Raw genomic sequence first — 26,709 nt, forward strand, 5'->3', positions numbered from 1 at the left:
CATGATTGGAATGTGGAAATAGAGGGGTATAACCTTATTAAGAGAAATAGGCCAAACAGGAAAGGAGGAGGAATAGCACTATATGTCAGAGATATTTACACCAGTGAAGAGATCCTGGACATCAATCATGGAAGCCAGGTGGAGAGCATCTGGATAAGAATCAAAGGGGAGGGAAACAACAAGGGTGTTACGGTGGGAGTCTACTACAGACCCCCAAGTCAGACTGAGGAATTGGATGATATCTTTCTAGAACAGATGGCCACACAGTCAGAAAAGAGAGATGTAGTAGTGATGGGTGACTTCAACTATCCTGATATTTGCTGGAAGTCAAACTCAGCAAAATCCTCAAGGTCTAGCAAATTCCTCACTTGCCTGGAAGACAATTTCATGGTCCAAAAGGTGGAAGAGGCAACAAGGGGCTCAGCTATTTTAGATCTGATCCTAACCAACAAGGATGACTTGGTTAATGGGGTGCAAGTGGAGGGATCATTAGGTGGAAGTGACCATGTTCTCCTGGAGTTTGTAATACAGTGGAAAGGAGAAGCCAGGCAGAGTCAGACACGCATCCTAGACTTTAGGAGAGCGGATTTCAGTAAACTTAGAGAAGTATTGAGGGCGATTCCATGGTCAGAAATACTAAAAGATAAAGGAGTTCAGGACGGATGGGACTTTCTCAAAAGGGAGATACTGAAGGCACAATTTCAAACAGTTCCAGTGAGGAAGAAAAACGGGAGGTGTCTCAAGAAACCAGGATGGATGACTAAGGAACTTTCAACCGAGCTAAGTTTGAAACGGAACATGTTTGCAAGAATGTCATGGGGAACCCTGCCAAAGGCCTTACTGAAATCAAGATATACTATATCCAGAGCATTCCCTTCATCTAACAAGCTGGTAATTTTATCAAAAGAAGAGATTAGATTTGTCTGGCATGACTTCTTTCTCTGAAACCCGTGTTGACTTTTAGTGATTATGGCATTGCCTTCTAGATGTTCACAGACTCTCTGTTTAATGATCTGCTCCATAATCTTTCCTGGTATTGATGTCAGACTAACTGGATGATAATTGCTGGGATCCTCTTTTTCCCCATTTTTGAAGATGGGGACAACATTTGCCCTCCTCCACTCTGCTGGGACTTCTCCTGTTCTCCAGGAGTTCTCAAAGATTATTGCCAATGGCTCTGATATTACATTTGCCAGTTCTTTTAATACCCTTGAATGTAGTTCGTCTGGGCCTGGACATTTATATTCATTTAGATTAACAAGATATTCCTGTACTATCTCTTTACTTATTCTGTGCTGAAATTCCCCTATTCTGTCCTCTGCTTCATTATTCTAAGGTTGAGTTCCCTTTGCCTTTTCTGAGAAGACTGAGGCAAAGAAGGTGTTGAGTAATTCTGCCTTTTCACTGTCCCCTGTTAGCATTTTGCCATCTTCTCCATGCAGTGGCCCTACCGTTTCCTCCTTCTTCCTTTTGCTGCGGACATATCCAAAATAGCCCTTTTTGCTATTCTTAACCTCTCTAGCAAACCTGAGTTCATTCTGTGCTTTAGCTTTTCTGACTTTACCCCTACACGTGCTCGCTATTTGTTTGAATTCCTCTTTGGTGATTTCCCTGTTTTTCAATTTTTTATACATGTTCTGTTTAAAACTTAGCTCAGTTGAAAGTTCCTTAGTCATCCATCCTGGTTTCTTGAGACATCTCCCATTTTTCTTCCTCATTGGAACTGTTTGAAATGGTACCTTCAGTATCTCCCTTTTAAGAAACTCCCATCCGTCTTGAACTCCCTTCTCTTTCAGTATTCCTGATCATGGGATCACTCTCAGTATTTCTCTAAGTTTACTAAAATCAGCTTTCCTAAAGTCTAGAATGTGTGTCTGACTATGCCTGGCTTCTCCTTTCCACTGTATAACAAACTCCATGAGTACATGATCACTCCCACCTAAGTATCCCACCACTTGCACTCCATTAACTAGGTCAGTTAGTAAAATTGAGGGATTAAGTTGAACTTTGGCAGAAAAATAACTGGGGTAAATCTTTCTTTCTTTCTTAACTGTAAAAGAGCAAAACTCAAGTAAGTCGGTGTAGCAGCAGTTCTTAAGAACCGCTGCTACACCCACTTACCTGAGAGTATATAATGATATTAATACACTGTCTCTAACATCAGAGAGGGTGTGTCTTTCAACATCAGTTGATAGAGAACATGGGCAGGATGGTGCTACTGCCCTCGTGTCTTGTTTGTGGGCTTCTCAGAATTATCTGGCTAGCCTCTGTGGGAACAGGATACTAGAACAAATAAGCATGAACTAGAATTAAGCTCTTTATGTGTTCTTACATTGCATTGAACTCAACTGTGTTTACTTCTCAGTGCACTTGTATATGGAAGCCAGTGTGGTGCAGTGATCTGAGTGTTGGACTACGACTGGAAACCAGGTTTTGAATCCCAGTTTGGCCATGGAAACACACTGGGTGACCTTAGGCAAGTCATACTCTCTCAGCCTCAGAGGATGGCATTCTGCTCTGAAGAAACATGCCAAGAAAACCCTGATAGTTTTGCCTTAGGGTTGCCATAAGTCAGAAACGGCCTGAAGGCACACAAGAATAACAACAACAGCACTTGTATACACAAAAGCTCTACCGGGCAAAGGCCTTCTTACAAGTGAAATGTGGCTCTGGACAAAAAAGCAGAAGGTGGGCAGAAACTTTAAAAACAGTTTTAACCTCCCAGAACAAAATCCATACTGCTGACTTTGCACTGAGTCAATCTTTATTTACCTTTGGATTGATTTTTGATATGCTGCTTACTGAGCAGACATAAAACATTCACCATGTGTTTGTAAATCTGTTATATGGTGATGATTGGAATCTGTCCAGCTCTGTGTTCTCCTAAACCACACAATTTCTACCAAAATGCTGCCTATACTCTAGAGTCCTCTTCCTACTTCCCAATACACTGCTACAGTGAACATGACTACAGTTTTAATGTGAGGAAAACTATACAAGCAGTAAAAACACTCCATAAATCCTTCCAAAGCTATGTGGATAACCTTACAGGGAAACCATATGGATAACTTTATTAGGCTTTTTCCAGATCTAATTGCATTATGGGAGAAGGAACATATCTGTAGTGGTGCACCTGTATCTGTGTGTATATGAGAATGTCCATTGTTTGCACTACCTTCCCTTGTTGGGTTAAAAAAAAGTTGTCCGCTCTGCAAGGGAACCCTTGACCACAGCACTAATGTGGAATGCTTTTGGGCATAGCCAAACCAAAACTAAGTTGTCTCTTTGTCCTTCTCTCTCTGTCCTTCCCACCCACTTTCTTCTCTTCTCTCATTATGTTTCCTTTCATTCTAGATCATCAGCCTGCTGGGATTCTGTAGTGTAGAGATGAAACTGTATGGATCTGGCACTCCTGGGGGAAAACCATCTCTTTCTGTAGTGCCACTTCACTATGAGATAGGGACCAATGAGGGGGTGCAGCTGGGCAAAGGTGTGGCTGGGAAAAAGGAAGCCTTGTTGTGATGACAACTGTTTGTCAAGGGAGTCCCAGTGAATCTAAATTAATAGTAACAATGGGATAAATCAGCATGCATTATTTGAGAATTGTGGTATGCAAATGGCAAGTGCCACAAACCACTGCATTTTTTATTGAAGTGGTAATTTGTAACCCATTTTAAACTGTTTAGGAAGAAAAGCAGGGTATCAATACTAATATGAGCAAGTGTTCAAGGACAGCACCTTGCAGAGGATAATCAAAATTATACACTGCCTCAGTGTATGCAAAGGAGCTAGTAATAGGGTTACTTTCTGTGATGGCTGCAAGATTGGCAGGTTGGCAGTTCGAGACCCAAGTGCTGCATGACGGAATGGGCTCCTGTCACTAGTCCCAGCTTCTGCCAATCTCGCAATTCAAAAGCACGTAAAAGTAGATAAATAGATAAGTAGATAAACAGGTACCACTTTGGTGGGAAGGTACAGCATTCTGTGCAGTCATGCTGACCACATGATCACAGAGCTGTCTTTGACAACATTGGCTCTTTGGCTTACTAAGGGAAATGAGCACTACCCTCTACAGTCAGACACAACTTGACAAACTTGTCAAAGGGGAAACCTTTACCTTTACTAAGAACACATGCTGAAGAGAAAAGAATGGTGTGTGTGTGTGTGGGGGGGGGGCTGTGGGTTTGAGCCAGGTTGCTCACGGATAATGCCTGCAGTGGTCAATAGCCATTACTGCAACTATTTTTTCCCCAACTACAGAAGATCTCCAGGCCCTTACTGATGTGTCACCATGAAGTATACGTACTCTTTTTGCAGTCTGGCTCAGCATGGCTCTTGCGCACCAGGATACCATATTTGTATGTAGCAATGCTGGGATCCTGTGAGAAGTCCAGGAAAGGGTTGCTGCAGCTGCTGATACGTTTGATGGACTTTGGGTTGGGGTCTGCTAGCTCTGAAAGGGACTTGCGCAATTCTTCTTCATCTCTGGAGGAGAAACCAACAATAAGGATTAATAGCTTCAAACTAGCTCACTCTCTTGTAACTTGTAACCAAGGGTGAAGTGAAAGCAGAGCTGCCTGTTTGCAGTGCTTTGTCCTCTTTCTAAGGACATAGGCCTGAACCTGGCTGTGACAGAATCCAAGACCACAATTATCTCTATCTGGGAGAAGTATGTGGGGAGATGATCTTTTTGGAACAATGGGCACCACAGAAGATGCATTCTTAACATTTAGGACAATAAATAGGACAGTAGGCACCTGGTTCCAGATATAATGCTACACAGGGTACGTGCAAAAATACTACTGATATCAAAATAGAGCAATGGGAACTATTATGTCTTACTAGCTTGATAACTATCATAACTATCATATGTAACAACAGCAGGGAGAAGGGAAGGAGGAGTGGGGGGGGGGATATTTTATCTGGTATCTTAATTGGAGTTATTTCTGTTAGTTCCATACAAGTGAAAAGAGATGTAAAATCGATAAGACTATCATAAACAGCTTCCAGTGTGGTCTACCTAATTCCTAAAACAGGCTCTTAAAATAGAAGAAACTAATGTTCTTGTCTCAAAACAGAACATACTCTATTCAAAGAGAAAATGGATTGTAAAAATTTTAAAAATTAAAAAATGATAAGACATTGTTATGTAGCACAGGTTACTCTTTCTTATCTGAAATATTGGGACCAGAAGCATTTTTATTTTTATTTTTTCAGATCCTGAAATATTTGCATAACATAATGAGATATCTTAGAGATGGGTACCAAATCTAAACATGAAATTCATTTATGTTTCATATATACCTTATACACATAGCTTGAAGATAATTTTATGCAGAAGATTTTTAATAATTTTGTGCATAAAACAAAGTTTCTGTCTCTTTCATCATCAGAAAGCAAACGTGTCACTATCTCAGCCATTCATGTGGACAATTTTGGATTTTTTAGTATCTCCGATTTTGGAATTCCAGATAAAGGAGACTCAGCCTATAAGTGATTGCCTTGTAATGTTTTCTAAGCAAGTGGATACACATAACCTTCTATTTTCTAATCTCCCCCCCCCAAAAAAAACCAAAACTAAACACACACACACAAAAAAAACCCACCACCATCTCAAAACTAATCTAAACACTGGTTTGTTTGCATGTTACTCATTGTGAGTCATAGAGGACCATCTGTTTTATTTATAAAGGGCTGGATGACTGGTTATGTGCACACTATTCTGTATGTTACAACAAAAATTAGAAATGTAAGAAAATATGTAAGAAAAACCTGAAAATAATCTAGATATAAAGGGAACTGCACACTGTTCATCATGAAATATATGTCTCCACAGGTTGGTGGACAAAAGAAAAAGGAGTTGTGCGTACTGCAGCCAATGACAGCTTCTTAGGAAGAAAGCAGAATGATACCTACAGAGATCTGCAGTTATCACACCTACACAGACTACAATACAGTTATAGTTGAATTTAGTAGTTTAAATCATCCCTCCTCTCAACATCCCACTTTGTTGAAATAAAGATAGGTAGCAGAGGTGGGAACAATGGGTAGAGAACAGTGCGTCCTTAGGGTTGGTGTCACATGGTGGGCAGGGGCAGGACATGGGGGCAGGATTTTTGGTGTGCAACTTCTGATGTGCGTAGGGAGATGGTTGGGGAGGGCTGGAGGAGCCCTGCACGCCCTGGGAAAGGGCTGGGAAACAACCCTGGGGGGGCTTCTGGAGAAAGGCTGGGAAAGGGCTAGGGAAGCCCCATGAGCCTCAGGAAAGAGCCAGGGAACAGCCCTGGACCCCCAGAGAGGATGGGAGAAGCCCCCTGCAGGGAGCAGGCCCATGGCTGTGGGGAGTCCCGTAAAGCAGTCCTGCAGCCATGGGGACACTCCACAGGAGGTGGGGGACCGGCTGGGTTTCACCTCCTCTTCTGGGGTGTCACCGGCTGTGGTCTGCACTCCCCAGTAATGCTACTGGTGGAAATTCTGCTGCACAAAAAGCCTGGTGGCGCAGTGGTTAAATGCCTGTATTGCAGCCACTCACTTACAAACCATAAGTTGCAAGTTCAATACCAGCAAAAGGGCTCAAGCTCGACTCAGGCTTGCATACTTCCAAGGGTGCTAAAATGGGTACCCAGATTGTTGGGGGCAATTAGCTTACACTTTGTAAACTGCTTAGGGAATGCTTAAGTGCACTGATAAATGGTATAGCAATGTACTTGCTATTGCTATTGCTATAGAAAACTGTTAGCATAATCTGACATTTCTGCAACTTTGACAGTTCTGCAAATCTGACTGTGGACTTTATCCTATGTGCTTCCATCCTAAAAATTGTTAAAGTGGTGGCATCCCAAAAAAGCAATGCCATTTGCTATTGGTTATCACACACACAGCACAACAAGGGGCTAAAAGCACATTAAAGTGGGCCCAATGTGAATTTGGCTATCAAAAGGAGACAAACAAATCCCCATTGCAAGCTTATAAATACATTTTCTGAGCATGCTCAAAACTGTCATTTCCACAAGTGCGCGCACACACATGCTCCGGGGAGGGGAGGGGATATGGGGGGGGGGGATCTTCTTTGCCACAGAAACCTCAAAAGATATTTCAGAGAAAGGCCGAATGAGGCTGCCCTTTGCAAACTTCTAAAACCACACACAAAGACAAAGACACACACACACAAGAGAGAGAGAGGGAGAGAGAGAGAGAGGAGGAGGCTGGATCCATAAGCCTGCCTGATTCCATGCCCTCCTTTTCCAAGGCATGTCCTCCATTTCTCCCTCCTGTCCCGGAGGACTTCCAAAGCGTCCTCCCTCTGCCTTCTTCCAGCAGCTCTTCCCTTAATTAGAGGAGGAAAAGCAGCTGGGGAGCCTAAATAGGGAAGTGTGTGTATACCTTTACGGGACCAGAGCATTCTCCTTCCCTCCCGGCAAGGCACAAAGTCATCTGAGGCTTGCTTTCCACAGGGCTGTGGAAGGGAGTCAATTTGCAAGCAAAATAGAAATGTAAATCCGGTAGTTTTGTGAATTTACTTATTTCCTGATTGACCTCACATTCACCCTAGATTTTCTTCTGATTGTCTGCAGCGTCATGTGAAAAACAGCTGCGAATTTGTCCCTAAACCCTGGATGACCCTGCATTGGCCCCACTTTAAACTTCCAATTTTGCCCTGTGTGATAACATCCCATCAGAATCTGCAACTGGCTCCACGTTGGAAGCTGCCAATTCTCCTGCCACTTGCCAGCCCCAAGGGGAGCCCTAACAAACTAGACAGAGGCTAAAACAGACCAAGCAGAAAACATAAAGGAAAATTCCTTTCTCTCAAGTACCCAAGGCCATTTTGGGAAGCTTTCAGTTTCTACTTTTTGGTAGTAAAAATACAACCAGAATAATTCAAATAACAACCCTTTTGTTACGCCTAAAATCTTCCAGATGAGATGCCCACACTGCTCTGTCTGCCTAATGAGAGTAGGTCCTGTCCCTAAGAAAAAATCCTGGCAGCAAGCACCGGGATGGAAATTTATTTTGACTGGTCTTAGCAGTATGCAGCCACCAACAGGCTCTCTTAATCTATGTTTTAATGTTGGTATTATTTAATTATTTTTAATTTTTGCAATCAGTGTTTTACCCACTGTGGGAGAAAGGTGGGATATAAATCCTGGAAAAAACAACAACAACAACACATGCACAGGCATCATTTCAAAGTGATGGACAGGTCCACTCTCTCATGTGGATCATGACTTGGTATTGCTTCACACTGTGCAGGGCAGAGGAATTTCTCTCCTGGAGACGATGCTCACTTAACTGCATCAGCCTACACTGATCTGTCTCCATGACAACAGTCTCAGCTACTCTGGCTCTTGGCCAGGACCTACTGACCAGGATGATTAATCCAGGCAAATCCATTAAACAAGACAGTGGTGACAGATGTCAGGGAGGTGGATGTGAAAATGGCACAGCCCACATCACCTCCAGGGGCCTATTCCCACTTACCGTGTAATTCGGTTCCTGATCCAAATTGATGAATTGGATCAGTTGAGACTTTTGTTCCCAATATTTGTGCCAATTTCATTTATTCGGATCAAGCACCTGGGTTCCTTCATGCAGCCCCATTCCAAGGGGACCAGGGGAAGGTTATCCATGGCTTCATTGTGCATTCCTCCTCCTCCTCCTGGGCTGCTTGCCCTGTGGAGTTCTTTCAGAGGCTTTGAGGGCTGCCTGGACTGCCTCTCCCATCATTCCGTTGCCGGCGTCTGGAGGGCGGTGCAGGGCCCATGGGCCTTGGTGCTGGCGGCAGGGCGGCCCTGGACGGAGGCCTCTTCGCTGCCTGAGGAGGAGGAGGAGGAGGAGGAGCAGGGGTGGCCTTCTTGTGCAGCTGGAGGTAGGAAATGGTGGAAGGAGGCCAGGGGCAGAGAAGGCAGAGTGGCTGAGTGGAGAGGTAAGAGGCCGGGGAAGCTGGGCGGGGGCTTTGAATCTGCCTGGTTCCCATTGGGCTGAATCGATTTATTTGAAAATATATTGATTCAGCTGAAAAGGAATGGAAAAACCCAGTGTCTTTTTTATACGGGTTAAATAGGGGGAAACATGCCCCCCCCCTTGCTGAATCAGTTTAAACCGGATTGTGGTTCTGTACGATCCGGGTTTAACCACAGTGGAAATGAATCATAGAATCATAGACTCATAGAGTTGGAAGAGACCACAAGGGCCATCCAGTCCAACCCCCTGCCATGCAGGAAATCAAAATCAAAGCATCCCTGATGACCCCCAGGTGTTTTGGACTTCAGCTCCTAGAATCCCAGACCATTAGCCAACATGGTTGAGGTTTCTGGGAGCTGAAGTACAAAAACACCTGCAGGCCCAGATTTTGGATCTAGGATGTGGGAAGGCCTTGCTTTTCTACAGAGATCAAATGCCACTGATACTGGCACTCTAGATCAAAGCCTGCCCTTTCAGCACCTGCCCCTAATTTAAAGGGGTCTATAATATACCATATAGGGCTACTGTATGATTTAACAACCTCTACGATTCTTTAAATAATATTAACAATACCAGTACTAATATGTATTCTTTATATTGCACTGAAGGTACAAGTCACTATACACAGAAGACTCAAAAGGGACATGTAGAAGAAGTGGAAAAGGGGGAAATCACTAAAGAAGAATTTAAATAGCCAGCATGTGTAGGGAGAAAGTAAGAAAAGCAAAAAGCACAGAATGAACTCAGACCTACTAGAGAGATTAAAAACAATAAAAGGGGCTTTTTTTGCTTATCTCCATAACACAAGGAAGAAGAAGAAGGAAATGGTAGAGCTGCTGTGTGGAGAAGCAAAATGCTAGCAGGGGACAGAGAAAAGGCAGAACTATTCAACACTGTCTCTGCCACAGTCTTCTCCCCCCCAAAAAATGCACAACCTGGGGAAAATGGAACAGATGATGCAGTAGGGGAAATGCAGTAAAGAATAGGTAAAGTTCACTAGTGGAGTGCCACAGGGTTCTGTCCTGGGCCCAACATCTTTTTCAATGACTTGGGTCATCATGGAATAAAGGGCACACTTATCAAATTTGCAGATTATAAGAAACAACAACAACAAACCACATTAGGAGGGGTAGCTAACAAATACTGATGAATCAGTATGGCATATTGAGTGATGGACTACAACCCTGGAGACCAGAGTTTGACTCAGAGCTTGGCCGTGAAACCCACTGGGCCAGAACTAATAAAATGAATTTCAACAGGGAGAAATGCTTAAGCAGAAAAAAATAAATGCACAGACATACGATTGGTAACACTTGGCTTGATGGCAGTACATACTAAAGGGATCTAGGAATCTTAGACTGCATCAATAGGAGTGTAGTGTCTAAATCAAGAAATAGCACCACTCTATTCTGCTTTGGTCAGACCTCACCTGGGTTACTATGTCCAGTTAGAGCACCACAATAGAAGAATGATGTTGACAAGCTGGAGTGTGTCTAGAAGAGGGTGACCAAAATGGTGAAAGGTCTTGAAAGCATGTTCTATGAAGAATGGCTTAGGGAGCTGGGTATGTTTAGGCTAGGGGAGAGAAGGTTAAAAGGTGACATGACAGACATATTTAAATATTGTAAGGGTTGCCATATTGAGGCTAGGGCAAGCTTGTTTTCTCCTGTGCTTGGAGGATATGGAGCAATGGATTCAAACTACAGGAAATGAAATTCCACCTAAACATTAGAAAAAACTTGCTTATGGTTAAGAGCTGCGTGACAGTGGAATACGCTGCCTCAAAGTGGTGGAGTCTCCTTCTTTTGACCCAATGTTCTGAAGTGATCCATTCCCACTTGGGAAGGTAGGGAGAGAGAATTGTCAAACTGAGGGCTGAGGTGAGTTGATTTCAGTAAGTTTTACAGTAATGACCAGCCTGAAACAGCAGTCAAAGACATCACTTTTGATTAGAACATCTATGCTTGTAGTATTTTTGTCAAAAAGGTGAGAAGGAGGAGGTTTTTCTATGTGGTTATAGGCTGATTTCGAGAGCTTGAGCTGAGAGGGTGTCTCTGTCTCTGATAGAAAGGCATGGTCTCTGGTTGAACTGTTTTTATGTTAGCTGAGGGGTGATCCCAATCTTTTTGGCAACATTAACTAGCTTGTGACCTAAGTCTAGCTCTTCATTCAACCTACCAGTGAACAGAATGAGGTCATTAAATACCATATCTTCCACCATCAAATGGGCCTCTGGTGTAAGTGCCACAGAATATAGCCACACATGTCTGCGTAAAGCCACTCCACCAGCCAATGCTGCTCCAACATGTTACATGTAGATGATATGGTTCCTCGAAACACTCGCCACTTTTTGGGGAAAAAAATAGACTGGCAACATCATTTTTGTTTTTTGGAAGCTGATTCATCAAGGTGGTCACTTTGTTCCATAAAAATATCTGGTAGCATCCCATGAAGGCCCGATGGTTGATCATCTTCAAGAAAAGGGCATCTAAGATATAAGTTTTTCTGCCCAATCCATCTAGCTTCCTGCTCTCTTTATTAAGCAATGCTGATTAGGTTCTTTTTCCTCAAAGAGGAGGCCATAATAATGAAGTTTGCCGCTGGATGCTTAAGTAAAAAAAAAAATCACAACCCTCCTCTTGGATTCTGTAGATTCTCCAGATACTTGGGGACAGTCTGGAAAGAAGATGATTTCTCCTAGAAGGATTTTACTGGTAACATTAAGAAGAGGGAGAAAGACAAATGAATCACAGGACTGAGGTTAGTCCTGATCCAGACATGTGGCCTTTTGAATAAGTCACATTATGTTTTATAGTATTCCATCAGGGAGGATGGATTAGGATTCTGTAGGACCACCTCTGGGGAGGAGGAAGATATCTGCACAGTAGTCTCCATTCATGGTTCACAGACAGGACTGTATTTGTCTCCTGTAGGCCTGCAGATTCCCTACTCTTACAGTCAACGCTGCTGAGGAATAGAATCTTCAACCAAAGATATCTGACCTCCTACTTTTCCTATCTACTAGTGTTCAATGTGATTTATTGCTTGATTTTGACTGAGGAGCCCTCAACTACTATTGAATTAGGCAACTGATACATAAACAACCTCAGGTTGAATCCTGTACATGTTTTTGTTCTGCTTAGAGGTCGATGGTAATGATGCTGTTTATTCCAGGACTGTTTGATTAGTTCTTGTAATGCTGGTAACTGTGGAACCACTGCTGGACCAGATGCTGTAAAACTGGATCCGCCACTTGTATTCCTAACGATTTTACCATTCTAAGCATAATGTTCTAGAAGAGCTTTATATCCTCTTCTTCTCAGTGTGATGGTTTGGATGACATGGAAGAGAGTGATGTATGTCTCCTAGGAGATGGTAAGTTTCATATTCTCAGGTAATCTGGAGATTTCCTATTTAAAGTGATGAACAGGTTGCACCACAGATGGTAATATTTGCACAGATGTTGGAGGCATTAACAATGGCTAGGCAGATGCTTCAGGATCTGGGCACAGAACCATAGAATCCAAAATCGTAATGATAAAATGGATGATGAGTCAGACAAAGTTTGGACTGTTGACAATTCACTACCAAGCCAAGGTTATCCAGAACAGACAGATCTCTCACAGATCTCTCAAAAGCCAGTTATCTATTCAGGGCAATATCACAATCTGTGAAAACCTTCAGTGCCATAGAAAGTCCAAATGAAAGAACAAACAACTGGAAATACCTGGATCTGACAGCAAAGTGTAGGAACCAACAATGATATTGCCTGATCCAATGTGGAAATATGCATTATGTAGATCTATGGTGACAAACCAGTGTCCCTGCTTAGCAGTGGGAGAATCACACTGAGTATGACCATGTGAATTTTTTTCTGTTTGATGAAATGGTTTATCTGGAAAATGTACAGGATTGGATGCAGGCTTACATCCTTCTTGGGCTTGGTGAAATATGTCCTTGCCCACCACTCTACTGGGAGGAAAGGAAGGGCCAGCCCTACCAGGTTCAGGCTGGCTAGACAGGCAGGTGTGGTGGTGACGCTGAGGCTGGGCCCTGGCTGGGGGTCTCCATGCCAAATGGCAACACTAAGATGGAGTGTGGGTGAGTGGGGGAAGTAAGCCACCCACAGCCACAGAGAGCGCTGTTGCAATTGCTGCTGCAGTTGTTGCTGCCTAGAACTGGCAGCAGCAAACGAAGCAGCGTTTTGGAGCACTGGTGGTGAATGAAACCAGGACATGCATCTCCAACTGGGTTGGGACAGTTGTAGAAGCCTTAAAATTGGGACTGTCCTGGTTTTTTGGGACAAATGGTAACCTTACACACCAAGCATGCTGATCATCTGTTTCTGAAAACCACTGTTGAGGAGGGAAGATTTTGACATGACAAAGTTTGAAGACTTGGATTTGGTATTTTCCAGAGTTGGAATGCTACCACTTAGGATATGGGCAGGGTAGAGGGAACCAGTAGCAGCTACTTCATCCCAATAGCTCCTAAAATAATCAACCTTATTCAGGATTTATTTTACACAGTGATCCCAGCAAGTTAGAGATCAGGGATCCCGGTACGGATGGTACTGATTCAGCAGTGCTTAAAAAGGTGACTTGTACCTCTTGATTTCTTGAAACACTGGAAGCCAGGGGGAAAAAGAGAGTATGTGTAGTGAAGATCACTATGGTGAAGACGACTGGAGGGCTCATCTCTGGTGGGGATTGAGGACGCACTGGAAAGCAGGAGTGAATTCAGTAACTATGGACAGAATGAAGGCTTGCATAACTACCAGGCTCGAAGGAACCCATCATCATGATCAAAGACCCTTCCATGATTTCCCCTTCTGAGAAGGAAACCAAGAGATGAACATCAGTCAGGTGTTGAGATAAAGACATTAAAGCCCTCTGAACTATTGAGAGTAGAAGACAGCAACCTAAGTGACCAACGTTCTATAGAAACTGAGAATGCAGTCTTGCAGAAGCCAGTTGAGGGACTACTCTTGGAATGATAGGAACCTCCACTGGCTCCAAAGTAAGATTGACTGTATGAATCTGTTATAGAGTGTGTGGTAGAGCTGCCAACATCCTGCATGAGGACTGGTTCTTCACAGTGCTTTTTCTTATGCTTCTTCTTTGCTTTCTTAGCTGATAGTTTCAGTGACTTTTCCCAGGTGGTCAATATCAAAACACATTCTGAATCCCATACCAGTGTTATTGATAACAAGGATGGTAGTTATAGTTTTTTGTGGGTTTTTCGGATTATGTGGCCATGTTCTAGAAGAGTTTCTTCCTGACGTTTTGCCAGCATCTGTGACTGGCATCTTCAGAGAAATCAACATTTTTGGTAGTTGTTCAGGAGCCAGCTCAGCAACAGAAGTGATGGACAGGGTCTCTTCGTTACACCCCACTGCTTGTTTATCAAAGCAAATGCCCTTTGAAACCATACTGTATATAGGGGTTTATTTGAGGGTAGCAATTTCAGAGTCATCGATTGCAACCTTTTAAACCTCAGGGAGTGATTCCTTTTGGCTTGAAGGGTGAAGGCCTGGCAGTGGTTACATATGTTTACTACATGAGCCTCTCCCAAGCACATGATATGAGTGATCATCAGACTGGGGAATCTTGACTGCAGCTGAGGTCCTTCTTAAAGAGACCCTTGGGGGCCATAAACCTGTGAGTGGGCAGGAAGAAAGAACTGCCAAAGAAAAACTAAACCAATGAAGAAAGTTAACAAAAAATAGGTAATGAAGAAACAGGTAAAGACTGTAAACAGGAAGAAGGAGCCTAAAGGATGAAAAGTAACTTCCTGATGCTGTGCTAATGTGTTGGCTGGAAAAAGAAACACAGGTTTTCCAAAGATGCAGCTGCATAGGCATAGGATGATCCATTTGTGGGAATCACAGAGGTCACTAAGAACCAGAAATTATTATCCCTCATTTCATCTGTACATATGTTCATACTAGAACTTCTTTGACCATCATTTAGTTCCGTTTCATATGTGTAATGTCTCTAAAAGGAACACATTTAGAGCCAAATATGTTGATTTTTGTTGGAGCATATGGGGCTATATACGTTAAATTTGTTGTTGTGTGTTTTCAAGTTGTTTCTGAATTATGGCAATCTTAAGACAACCTTATCAAGGGGTTTTCTGGTGTTGCGACCAAGGTCACAGGCTGGGTTTCCATGGCCGAGCGGGGAATCAATCCCCGATTTCCAGTCGTAATCCAACACTCAAACAACTACATCTGGTCCATATATCAAAATACTTCTCATTCTTAGTCCTTATTTTTTGGGGAAAGGCAACACCTTACTAGCAGAGTATATGCTTTCAACATAGAGGGTCCCCTGTTCATTTTTTAAGGAACTCTAGAATTTTTGTTGGTTATATGCCTTTCACTCGAGGCAACAATACTGTAGGGTTTTCTTGGCAAGATATTGTCAGAAAAGGTTGCCATTCTATGCTGAGAGAGTGTGACTTGCACTTAGTTTCCAGGTCTAGGTGGGGATTCAAACCTTAGTTTCCCAGAGACCTAGTGCAACTTTCAAGCCTCTACACCATGATGGCTTATACCTAGGTACAGTTGGGAGAGATGCCTGTCTGAAATCCTGGACAGCTGCCCAATACTGAGCTAGATGGACAAACAATCTGACTAGATACAAAAATTAACTTTCAAAGCTTTTCTTGAGCTGTGACTCAACAATATATTTTTACTATAGGTTTTGAGACAGGTTAGTACTATTCTGTTCTAATATACTGTATCAGATTGGATCTGTATTATTTAGTGCTCAGATATTGTTATGCACTGAGCATATGATTAAATAAATAAATTTGATTTGATAAATAAGTACAGGTAAGAAGTCACAATGCTTGCACCCAATAAGAAAAATCTTAATTTATGTAATTAATTTATGTCTTCACTGTATACATACTTCATATACAGACAGTCATGTGTATCAACAGATTGAATATCTTCAAGCCGTGGATGCACAAACACAAAATTCCAAAAAAGCAAAGCTTGATTTTGCCATTTTATTTAAGGGATGCCATTATAATATGCCAATGTATATAATGGACTTGAACATCCACAGATTATGGTATCCATGAGGAAGGGGGTCCTTGAGCCAAACGCCAGCAAATACCAAGGGTCCACTGTAATTCATTTTTAAAGCTTTCCCATTTGTTTAAATTCAGCTGAGCCAGTGGAGATGGTGAGTGTGTGTGTATGTATGTTTATTTTGACAGTAAGCCACTTTGAGTATACATAGGGAGGTATATTACAAATGTTGAAAATGAGGTAAATACATAAAACACAAAAGAAATGATAGAACCGAGGAGCTATTCAGAGGAGGGCAACTACAGGCAATAAGCAGGGGTACTCACATGGCCCACTGCAGCTTTTCATTCTTGATGGAGCTATACAGAGCCTGCAGAGATAAAAGAATTATCAGTGTTTTTGGGCTAGTTGTGTAATTACAAAGACACAATATTTCTAGACAAACCATTCCCTTTAGAGTGATCAAAACTAACTAGAGAAGAGGGAATCCTGTATTTAATCCTAAGCAGTAGCTATAAACTATATAATAGTGTACCTTCACTTGTAGATCACTAAGATCTTTGGAAGAGGTCTGGTTGGGTTTCTGTGACATACACATTGTCACCAAGAACCTGTCTTTTGGAATGGTCTCTTTTGTTGTATATAGGACCTACTGGCAATCATATACTTTTAGCAGCTATTAAAAGTCTACCTTTCCTCCTAGGCATTGCTAACTATTCCAGTTCTTTTTAAAAACTATTAATTTGTTTGTTTTTTCTTCATTTTTAAACCACTTCAAGATCCTGGAAAGCAAGCAGTCTATATAGCTATTTTGAATAAATAAAAAAGAGAAGATAAGAGAACATTTCTCAGCACATCCAACTAAATAAGAAGGCATTAGGTTAAAGGAGGTGGAAAGCAAAGTAGAAGGAACAACTCTCTCCAGTAGATCAGAGGTTTAAAAAACCACGCACAGAAATTCACAGAATATCACAGAAAAGGCACAATTGGTCTAAACAATGTCCCAGTTAAATGAAAGAAGGAAACGAAACTACAGAACTGATTCCACACTAATGCCATTTAGCACTGCTGTAGCAAAATCAGTTGAAAGTCTAATTAGAAAAATGACTTTGCACCAAGTACAATGTAGTGCTACTCTTTGGCTGCATCTGCACTGCAGAAATAATCTAGTTTGACACGACTTTGTCATGGTTCAGTGCTATGGAATCCTGGGAATTGTAGTTTGTTGTGGCATGAGAGCTCTCTGATAGAGGGCTAAACGTCTCACAAAACTAGAATTCCATAACAAAGAGCCAGGGCAGTTAAGCAGTTTAAAAATGGATTCTTTGTGTGTTTTGGACCCTAGTAAACATAAAGAAATTTGCAAATCTGATGTGCACACAATTTAAAAAGGCATTTCACTTTTTAATATTTTTTCCTACAGTCTAATCATTGGTAGGATTTATAAAATTCTGTAAATAAACGTACCCATAGATAAATAACCAGCAGGTAGCCTAGCCACACTTAAGTAGTATTTGGCAGTTCACATTCTTGTGCAATAGAGCCTTTACTGATATAGTCGCTTGCCTCACCTCATATTTTGCCTTGCCTTCATCCAGTGGCGTCACTAGGTGTGTGTGGTGGGGCGGACCACACCAGAAGGGGGTGTCATTTGGTAGGATAGTACACCCCTGGGGGAGCGGGTGGCTGCCTGCCATGTCCCACATGACAATGGCTACATGGGACCCGGAAGGCCGGGGGGAGGTGACTGCCTTCTAGGTCCTGTGCAGCAATGGCCATGTGGGACATGGAATACCAGAGGGCTACAGAGAGGGCTACGTGTGCCCCCCACTTAGCTGCTGTGGTGCCATTCTATGCACTGCGGCAGTGAGATGGGGGACTGCCCCTTTGGCTCCACCCCTGGAAGCTCTGCTTCTCCGCACCAGGTGATACTCCGGGCAAGGTACTGTCTCCATCCCTTGCCATTTGCATGTCCAACTCTCCCTTTCCTTCTTTCCCCCATATCCCCTTATCTTGTGCTCCCACACTTCCTAACCCTCTTTATTTCATTGCAGTTTACTATTCCTTATCCCTGTGCCATGTTTCCCTCCCTTGCAGCTGCACCTTGAACCCCCTCTTTCTCCCCGCACAGTCCACTTCAGTCTGCTGCCTGCCTGTCTTTTAAGAAGCAGGGGATGCATAAAGCTACCACTGCTTCTTTAGGTATAAAGAAGCATAGGCATAGGACACCTGTGAAAGTAGAACAACTGCAAATTTTTAAAAACACTGATTTTTTTAACGTGAGAAACTCTAGGTCACTGGTTCCCAACCTGTGCTCCACAGAGCCCTTAGGGCTCCATGTGCACTTCCCAGGTGCTCTGTGGGTGCTCCAGGAAAATGAAAGAAATAATAATTGAATGAAATTAAAGAGTAAGAAACAAAAAGTAGAATAAAAAACCCCTAGAAATTACATTTCATATTTGTAATAATATTAAATATAATTTTAAATATATTTTAATAATATATAGCTAAAAAAAAATAAATTAAGAGCTCATTAGTAAATGAAAAAGAGCTCATTTTAAAATGAAGAAAAGCTAATTTTTTTAAAACTAAAACCCTTGTATTTGCTTTATTTGGCATTTTGGGTTATGAAAGATAAAGTCGGTTATTCTCATATTCCTATCGGATATTCTTTTAGGCATACACCAAGGAATAAAAGGAGCTTCTCCAAGAGGCAATAGTTTGGCTTAAAACAGGTACTTTGAAGAACAAAGATGTTATGCTTGAAAAGGAGGACAAACCATCAGCTGACTCCATTTACCAGATGAGCCAATGACAAAAATAAATACATAAATACATAAATAAATAACCAAGCAATGCACTCCAGCGTTTATTTGTCAGAAGAGCTTTCTGCAAAAGAAACCATTTTTGAATTAGCTGCACCACCTCAATCACTGTTTGCAAAACGTGACAGAAGTGGGGCAGTGAGGCAAAGACGTGCCAATAAAAAACAAAAATGTGCTAGCCTCAAGAAAAATGCCTTCTAAGCTTATGACAGTGTTGAATGATGACATAAAAATAATAAGCTATATAAAATTGTGACCTCTTAAATGCAGGCTCTTCAAACTAATGTGTGAAGATATGGGAAGCCACCATCAGTCCCTCCTGCTGCACAGTGACATAAGGTGGTTGTCTCGAAGAAAAGCATTGATATGTTTGATGGAACTGCATAAAGAGGTAGCAGCATTTTTGATGTACCGTGATGCTCCATTGGCAATGATTTTAAATGATGAAGACTGGGTGTGTAAACTGGCATATTCGGCTGATATTTTTAGCAAAACGAACGACATGAATCTACCATTGCAAGGTAAAAGTACCACATTTTTTATGCAAACGCCAAAGTGACTTCTTTTTAAAAGAAACTTGTGTATTGGTTGGAGTGCATGGAAAAGGAAGATATCGATGGTTGCTCTCTTACAGCTTCTTGAATGAAAATAACATCAAGCTTCAAGAAAAAAAATACAGAAAAATAGTCAGGCGCATCTTAAAGCTTTGAAAGACTCATCTGAACATTATTTTCCAACAGCTCGGGAGAAGGTATTTGATAACTTTAAACGGCTACAGAATGTGTTCAGTGTGAACAAAAAACCATCCAACTTAAAACTCAGCAGAATACGAGTTCCTCATAGATTTGACATCTCACAGTGAACTAAAAAATGTGTTTCAAAACCAAAGTCTACCGGAGTTTTGGCTGCGTTTACAAGATGAATTCGAAATCTTGTCTGAGAAAGCAAAATTAGTATGGCTGCCTTTCTCAACTAGATATCTCTGTGAAACGGGATTCTCCACCTATACAGCTACCAAAACAAAATACAGAAGCTGCTTAAAAGCAGAACCAGACATTTGCCTGCAATTATCATCAATTGAACCTAAACTAAGAAAACTGTGCAAAAAATAATAAAAAAATACAACCACAGGTATCTCTTTAAACATTTATATGTTATTTTATGTTATGTCTTAATTTAGGTCTACTGTTGCACTACAGTACTTTGAAGTTAGTAAAATTAAATAAGAATCTTCTTGTATAATGAATAATAATATTTCTAATAACAAGTAGGCCTAATGAACAAATATATATATTGTTGTATTTGAATTGAATTGGATGTAATGATTAAATTGGAGGAGCTGAGTTTATTGTATGGGAGACCTTATTGCTGCTCTCACTAATAATGTAAAATCTACTGTAACACAAATGGTTTGATTTATTGAACTTTGGAAGAACTTTTATGTATGGCCATATTTTGACAATATGATGTGTATTGGTGGTAGCTGAGAATGAATTGTGATATAATGATAAATTTCAAAGTTTTTAAAATATAATTTCATTTCACGAACATTCCACTATTGTTTCTTTGGGTTTAGATATCTCTTTACGTTACATTCCCTTACAATCTAGCCCATCTTCTCCCCCCTCCCAACACTACCAACTAAACACCATTAACTTATAAGACATAGGGTAGAGCTCTTAGGGGCTTAACCATAGAAACTGATTCTAAAAAGGGCTCTGCAAGTCAAAAAAGTTGGGAATCTGTACTCTAGGTCCTCTGGTGCAAGCCTGTGGTCAACATCTACCAGAAATCTACAAATGCCTGCAGAAACATTCTCTAGGGTGAATGGAGAGCCAGCAGCTCAAGGCAGCTGCAGTGCCAGGATACTGCAGGATGCTTCTGGAGTATTCTGGTCAATGCAGTCAAGGTCTAAGCCATATATCCTTGCTTTCTGTTGCTTCAGAGTTAATCTTGCTTTGCAAACTAGCAGAGCCATGCTGGAAGACCTAGAGATTACTAGAGAGAACATTAATCAAATCAGTAAATAATCAAATGTGGAGGGCTGACTGTATACATTCAAAGGCAGGGTGGGACAGGTTTGTTTCTTGAGAAACACTTGGACAAATCTATGCAAGGAAAAGCCACCCAGTCACACCAGATAACTTCTGACTGACCTGATGAAATGACAACTCCACTCCACATAGCCAACCAGTATTACTTAATTCTATTTTTGTAGGCATCTTCCTGTTTGTTCATAATTTATTTCTAAGGAGACTTTTAAATTGTGTCATGCGTTTCTTCCTTCTTCCTCCAAATTTCTTCTTCCTAAAACTGTAAACACATATTGCGCAGCAGATATCATCTTGGAGTTTTTCCTACTGTCATCATAAACAGCTGCACCAAAAACTCATATGTAAATAGTTCTGCTTACTATGTATATTTAGTGGTTCTTTATTCGGCAAACAAGTGTCTTTCCTCTCTTACTTGAAACATGACTGTAGATTTCCTTAGGCCTGACTTTCAGTAAAATCTAATCCTGGATTGTGTTCTTAAAATTTCACCCTAAGTGCAGTTGTTTTAAAAGTTCAGATTTGCAAATAATTAGGTAATACAGTTGCTGTATCTATTTCCCTCCGACTACAATAGACATCTGTGAAATGCTATCCCCACCTTCTGGACAGTGGGAGAAGCAGACATATAGGAATTCAGATAAAGAAACTGGGAGGGCTATTCAGATGGTAAAAATAATCCAGGATGAATCTGGGATGAATCTCTGTTGTTCACATGCACCTGAATGAACCTGATTAAGTTTTTTTCTGGGGGGGAGGGGCTCCTAAAAACCATTTAACCCAAGATAACCAATACCAGGTTCTCCACATACCCCCCCCCCCGAGTTTTTAAAAAAGATTTGCACTATCGGCAGTGTGAATAACCAATGCAAATAGGCTCGGGAAAATTCAGGATTAAACTCGGCATGCCTTGAATATATTCACATTGCCAACTCCTTCTTTATTTGAGTGCTGGCACATGTGAGCAACTGAACTTGCAGAGATAGCATCAATGCAGATCCATGAATAACAAACCCAGAATGCAGGAGTAATATTATTAGCATCATTTCACTAAAAAAAATAATAATGTGTGAATAACCCCTGGGACTACAAGCCTCTGAGAGTAATTTGGAAAGTGGAGTCAAGGCTGTCCCACATCTTCAAATGATGATACAAGATCTATGGAGACTCTGGAAAAGAATGGGAATTGTGTAGCCCTCCGAATATTGTCAAATTTCAACCACCAGAGTTCATTATCATTGGCTATGCTGGCTAGGCCTGCACAGAGTTGTGGTCCAGCAACACTTGTAGGAGTGCTTTCAGAATAGATTTGAAAGGCTAGCTACAGACTGTAAATTTGCTAAAAACCAGAGCCTATGCTATGAAGTCGCACTGCTTTTTCCCACAATAACAGGACAGCAGTTATTAAGCTAAAGTTGCGTCTACATGGGCCCCAAAGCCCATTTCTCCCATTCTGGCATCATTCTCTTTGGAGGATGCACATCCCAAATTTCAGTTCTGGGGGGAGTAGTCTGAACAATATCTGGCACATTCCATACCAGAACCAGGCTATGCCCTGCTTAACACGTATTTTAACAAGTTACCTGTTACTCTAGATCTTCTAAGAAGATCCAGTGTCCTCCATTTCCACACCACCATGGTTGTCTTCACAGATGTCCTGCTGGGCAGCCTGGCATGTTTGTTGCAGTTCACTCGCTCGCTTTGAGGCACCTAGCCATGTGCTCGTCACTGGGCATTTTGTTCTGGCCTCAGAAGTAAGCAACCTATGGTAGCAGAAGATCCACAGGGAGGCTCAGCTGGATGTCCGTGCAGAAAACCACGGTGGCCAGGGAACAGAGGGCCAGGTAATGGAGGCAGATCAAGGCACCTGCAGGGCCAGGATACTGCAGGATGCTCCTGAAGTATCCTAGCTAGTGCAAACATGGACTAAGCCATATATCCTTGCTTTCTTTTGCTTGATGGTTCATCTTGCTTTGCAAATAATCAATCAACAAAATAAACTGGAACATTACATAGTTTTTTGTGGGTGTGTCGGGCTATGTGACCATATTCTAGAAGAGTTTATTCCTGCCATTTCTCCAGCATCTGTGGCTGGCATCTTCATTCTCTGATGGTGGCGAAACATTAGGAATAAACTCTTCTAGAACATGGCCACATAGCCCAAAAAGCCCACAAAAAATTATGGATGCCGGCCATGAAAGCCTTCGACGTCACATTGGAACATTACAGTTAAACTATACAATTTGTTTCCAGAAGCCATGGTGATGGCCACCAGCTTGGATAGATTTCTAAAGGGATTAGAAAAACTCCCAGCGGATAAGACTCTCAATAATGGGTGTACACTATCCTGCTGAATTACCAGATGCTCAAGAACAACAGTGTGAGAGGGCTATTGCACTTACTTATATCCCGTGTGTGGGCTTCCCACAGGCATCTAACTCACTAATGTGATAAATAGTGCTGAATGCTGGAATAGACTAGAGATTCTTATATTCATCTGTGCCATTATTTTGCTTAGGGACTCATAACTGATGACATCTGGGGGTAGAACAGAGGAAGCATTAGAAGTTGCTTGTGTAGTAGCTTTATAACCACAGACAAGACTCCAGCTTCTCCTTTACCAGCCACTGCTTATCAGGTTGGAGAAAGCCCAGCTAGACTATAATAATAATTTTTTTTTTTTTACTATCAAGTATTAACTTCAAAAGAGCAGGAAAAAAATTCTCCCAGCTACTCAGTCCAGTGAGCAGCCTCAAAAGCAACATCAGGGAATGGATGGGGATGAGGTGGCCCAGCATCACAATATCAAGTGCTGGGTTGAGCCACTGGCCAATTAGTTAGTGGCCAATGCAGCAGTTTGTTGTTTCTGCACAAAATCCTAATTGGCATCCTAGTTCACATATATCCCTTTCAGGACTACATGCTCCCTGAATTCCAGTTCAAATAATGTACTGCACTTCATTATGTGTAACCCTTATCAGCATGATGCTACCTTTTAAGGAGGGAGCAACTATATAGAACCTAATCCTATGCCTCCAGTGATGGCTACTCACTCAGACTGGATAACCACCCTCCTTCTAACTCTTACTCTGTTCTGTGCTCCTGCAAAAGAACACTAATGTCATCCCATCATCCTTAGAGCAGCACCACACCTTTTATGGAAGAAATTCCTGCTCTGGTTCTCTTCCTACCATATTCTTTCCTTGCTCTTCCCCTACTCCAGTATTTTCAGCAATGGCTTTTTGCAGGGGAAAGGGGACAGTATTTAATACACATTGAATCCTCTGCTACTTCATTAAGATTGTAATCCTCAACACCAGGGGTCGGCAACCTCTGGCCCACGGGCCGGATGCGGCCCATGGAGGCCTTTTGGCCGGCCCCTGGCTGCCTCTGCTGCTGCCACCGATTACGGCTTTTTGGCGCTCTGCGCACCGACATTTCCCCCCCAAATGGCGGCGAAGTCTTGCGCAACCTTCCCCGAGGTTGTGCAAGACTTCGCTGCCATTTGGGGAGAAAAATGGTGGTGGCCTAGAGGTGAAGTCTCGCGCAACGACAGAAAAGGTCCGCTGCGGCCGCCGGAGCCCTCGAACAGGGCTCCAATGGTGTCAGCGGGCCTCTGGGAGGCCCGATGCTGTCGCTGGGGGCCTCCAGGAGGGCTCCGGCGGCGTCAGTGGGCCTCTGGGAGGCCTGATGCTGTTGCTGGGGCCCCCTAGGAGGGCTCCGGCGGCGGCAGCGGGCCTCTGGGAGGCCTGTTGCCATCCCTGGGGGCCTCCAGGAGGGCTCCGGCGGCGGGCCTCTGGGAGGCCTGAAGCCGTCGCTGGGGGCCCCCAGGATGGTTTCGGCGGTGGCAGCGGTTCTCTGGGAGGCCAGTTGCCGTCGCTGGGGCCCCCCAGGAGGCCTCCGGCAGTAGCAGCGGGCCTCTGGAAGGCCCGATGCTGTTGCTGGGGCCCCCCAGGAGTGCTCTGGCGGCAAAGAGGGGGAGGCCTCCAGCGCTGGCGGCCCCCACCGGCTTTTTTGCCGGCCTCTGACGGGGCCTGGGGCCCCATTAGGGGCCGGCAAAGAGGGCCAGGCCTCCAGCGCTGGTGGCCCCCACCAGCTCTTTCCCTGCCTCTGACAGGGAAAGAGGAGGAGGCCTGCCCCCCAGAGGGTGGAATCTCCACCTCCGGCACGTGGCCCCGCCCCCAGAGGGTGGAAGCTCCACCCCCACCGGCTTCGGCCCCCACAGTTGTCTGAGGGACAGCAACCCGGCCCCCGGCTCAAAAAGATTGCGTACCCCTGCTCAACACAACGACATGCACATAAGCCCCACTGAACAGTGGGACTTACTTTTCAGCAAGTATAGGTGGTTCAGCAATTAAGATGCTGATTCTGTCAATTGCAAGTTTGGCAAGTTGGCAGTTTGATGCCCAAGTGCTGCTTGATGGAGTGAGCTCCTGTCACTAGCTTCTGCCAACCTAGCAGTTCAAAAACATGTAAAAATGCTAGTAAATAAATAGGTACCACTTTCATGGGAAGGTAACAGCAGTCTGTGTAATCATTCTGGTCTGTCACGTGCAGTCATACTGGCCATGAATTGCCTTTGACTCCCTTGGCTTAGTAATGGAGATGAGCATCGTCCCCTAAAGTCGGACACAACTTGACAACCTTGTCAAAGGGGAAACCTTCACATTTACTTTTTACAAGTATGTTTGCACTGGTAGAGGATCTAAAAAATGGCTCCATGACTCCCACTTCACCATCATTTACCGGAATTACAAGCACTGTAATCACTCATCCCCACCTCTGGAGCAAGCAACAGTTACCACACAATCTAAGCACCCATATGATGTATGATTGTCCTGGAAAACAGATTTGTTTTTGTTGTGGCCATGTTGTCATGGACAGCAAAGGTGAGGAGACAGGAAGAAGGGAGCCGAGGAAGTAATAGGCCTGTTAAATAAGGACACTCCTTCCTACAGTTAAGTCTCTGGGGCTGTACAGACTGGCCATTAAGGCAAGCCTGAGGGCGGAGCTGGGGCATAGTGTCCACACGATGCATGTCCCGACTCTGCCCCCATGGCAGCACGATGCCGCGTACAATACCACATAGTGCGCGGTGTCACTTCAGCCTCTTTCTGAAGACATCCAAAGCAAGAGGCTCCACCACCCCTCTAGTAAACTGATTCCATTGCTGAACTGCTCTTATTGTCAAGACGTTCCTTCTAAAGTTCAATTGAAATCTACTCTCCTGTAACTTAAAACTATCAGACCTGATCCTACTCTTGTGGGCAGCAGAGAACATGCCTCTCCCCTCCTCTCTGTGAAAGCCCTTGAGGTACTTTAAAGAGTACAATCATGTCACCCCACAGTCTTCTCTTCACCAAGCTGAACATGCCCAGCTCCTTCAAACTTTCCTCACATGTTTTGTTCTCTATACAGTACTTCTTACCATCCTTTGTTGCCCTTCTCTAAACCTGCTCCAGTAGCTCTTTGGCTACTCTCTCTATTTTTCCACAAAGGGTGGATACCAATCCAATTACATTTTATATAAAATAGACACGATCTTGATCCTTTGTGTATTTACACATAAAATACATACAGATTTTATTTATATATATATATATATATATATATATATATATATAAAAATTGAAACTGAAACTGAGGAAAACATTTACCCATGCTTTGATTTAAAAATTGGTAGGAATATTTAGGCTTGAATGAAGTAATTCTGGGGATCTGATTCCATTTGCAGCCACCTGCTGATCACTGTGTTCCATGTAAGGCTGAGGCCCTGTATTTGTGCTCTGCTTTTCAATTATTCCCTACAATATTGTATTATATGCTT

At 42.8% G+C, this 26,709-nt stretch overlaps 1 protein-coding gene across 1 annotated transcript in view; it reads right to left on the reverse strand.

Moving 5' to 3' along the window:
- LOC149318971 (PH and SEC7 domain-containing protein 1-like) overlaps positions 1–26,709 on the reverse strand; it is a 110,617-nt gene that overhangs the window by 9,365 nt on the left and 74,543 nt on the right. Inside the window, exons 10-11 of the mRNA XM_089510849.1 lie at positions 16,333–16,376; positions 4,307–4,485 (exon numbers count right to left, since the gene is read on the reverse strand). Coding sequence (XP_089366975.1) covers positions 4,307–4,485; positions 16,333–16,376 — 223 coding nt within the window. The remainder of the gene's footprint in view (positions 1–4,306; positions 4,486–16,332; positions 16,377–26,709) is intronic.

Source organism: Sceloporus occidentalis, unplaced genomic scaffold (genome assembly GCF_023333645.1).
Source record: "Sceloporus occidentalis isolate IW3139 unplaced genomic scaffold, rSceOcc1.0.p SCAF_2, whole genome shotgun sequence".
Classification (NCBI taxonomy): domain Eukaryota; kingdom Metazoa; phylum Chordata; class Lepidosauria; order Squamata; family Phrynosomatidae; genus Sceloporus; species Sceloporus occidentalis.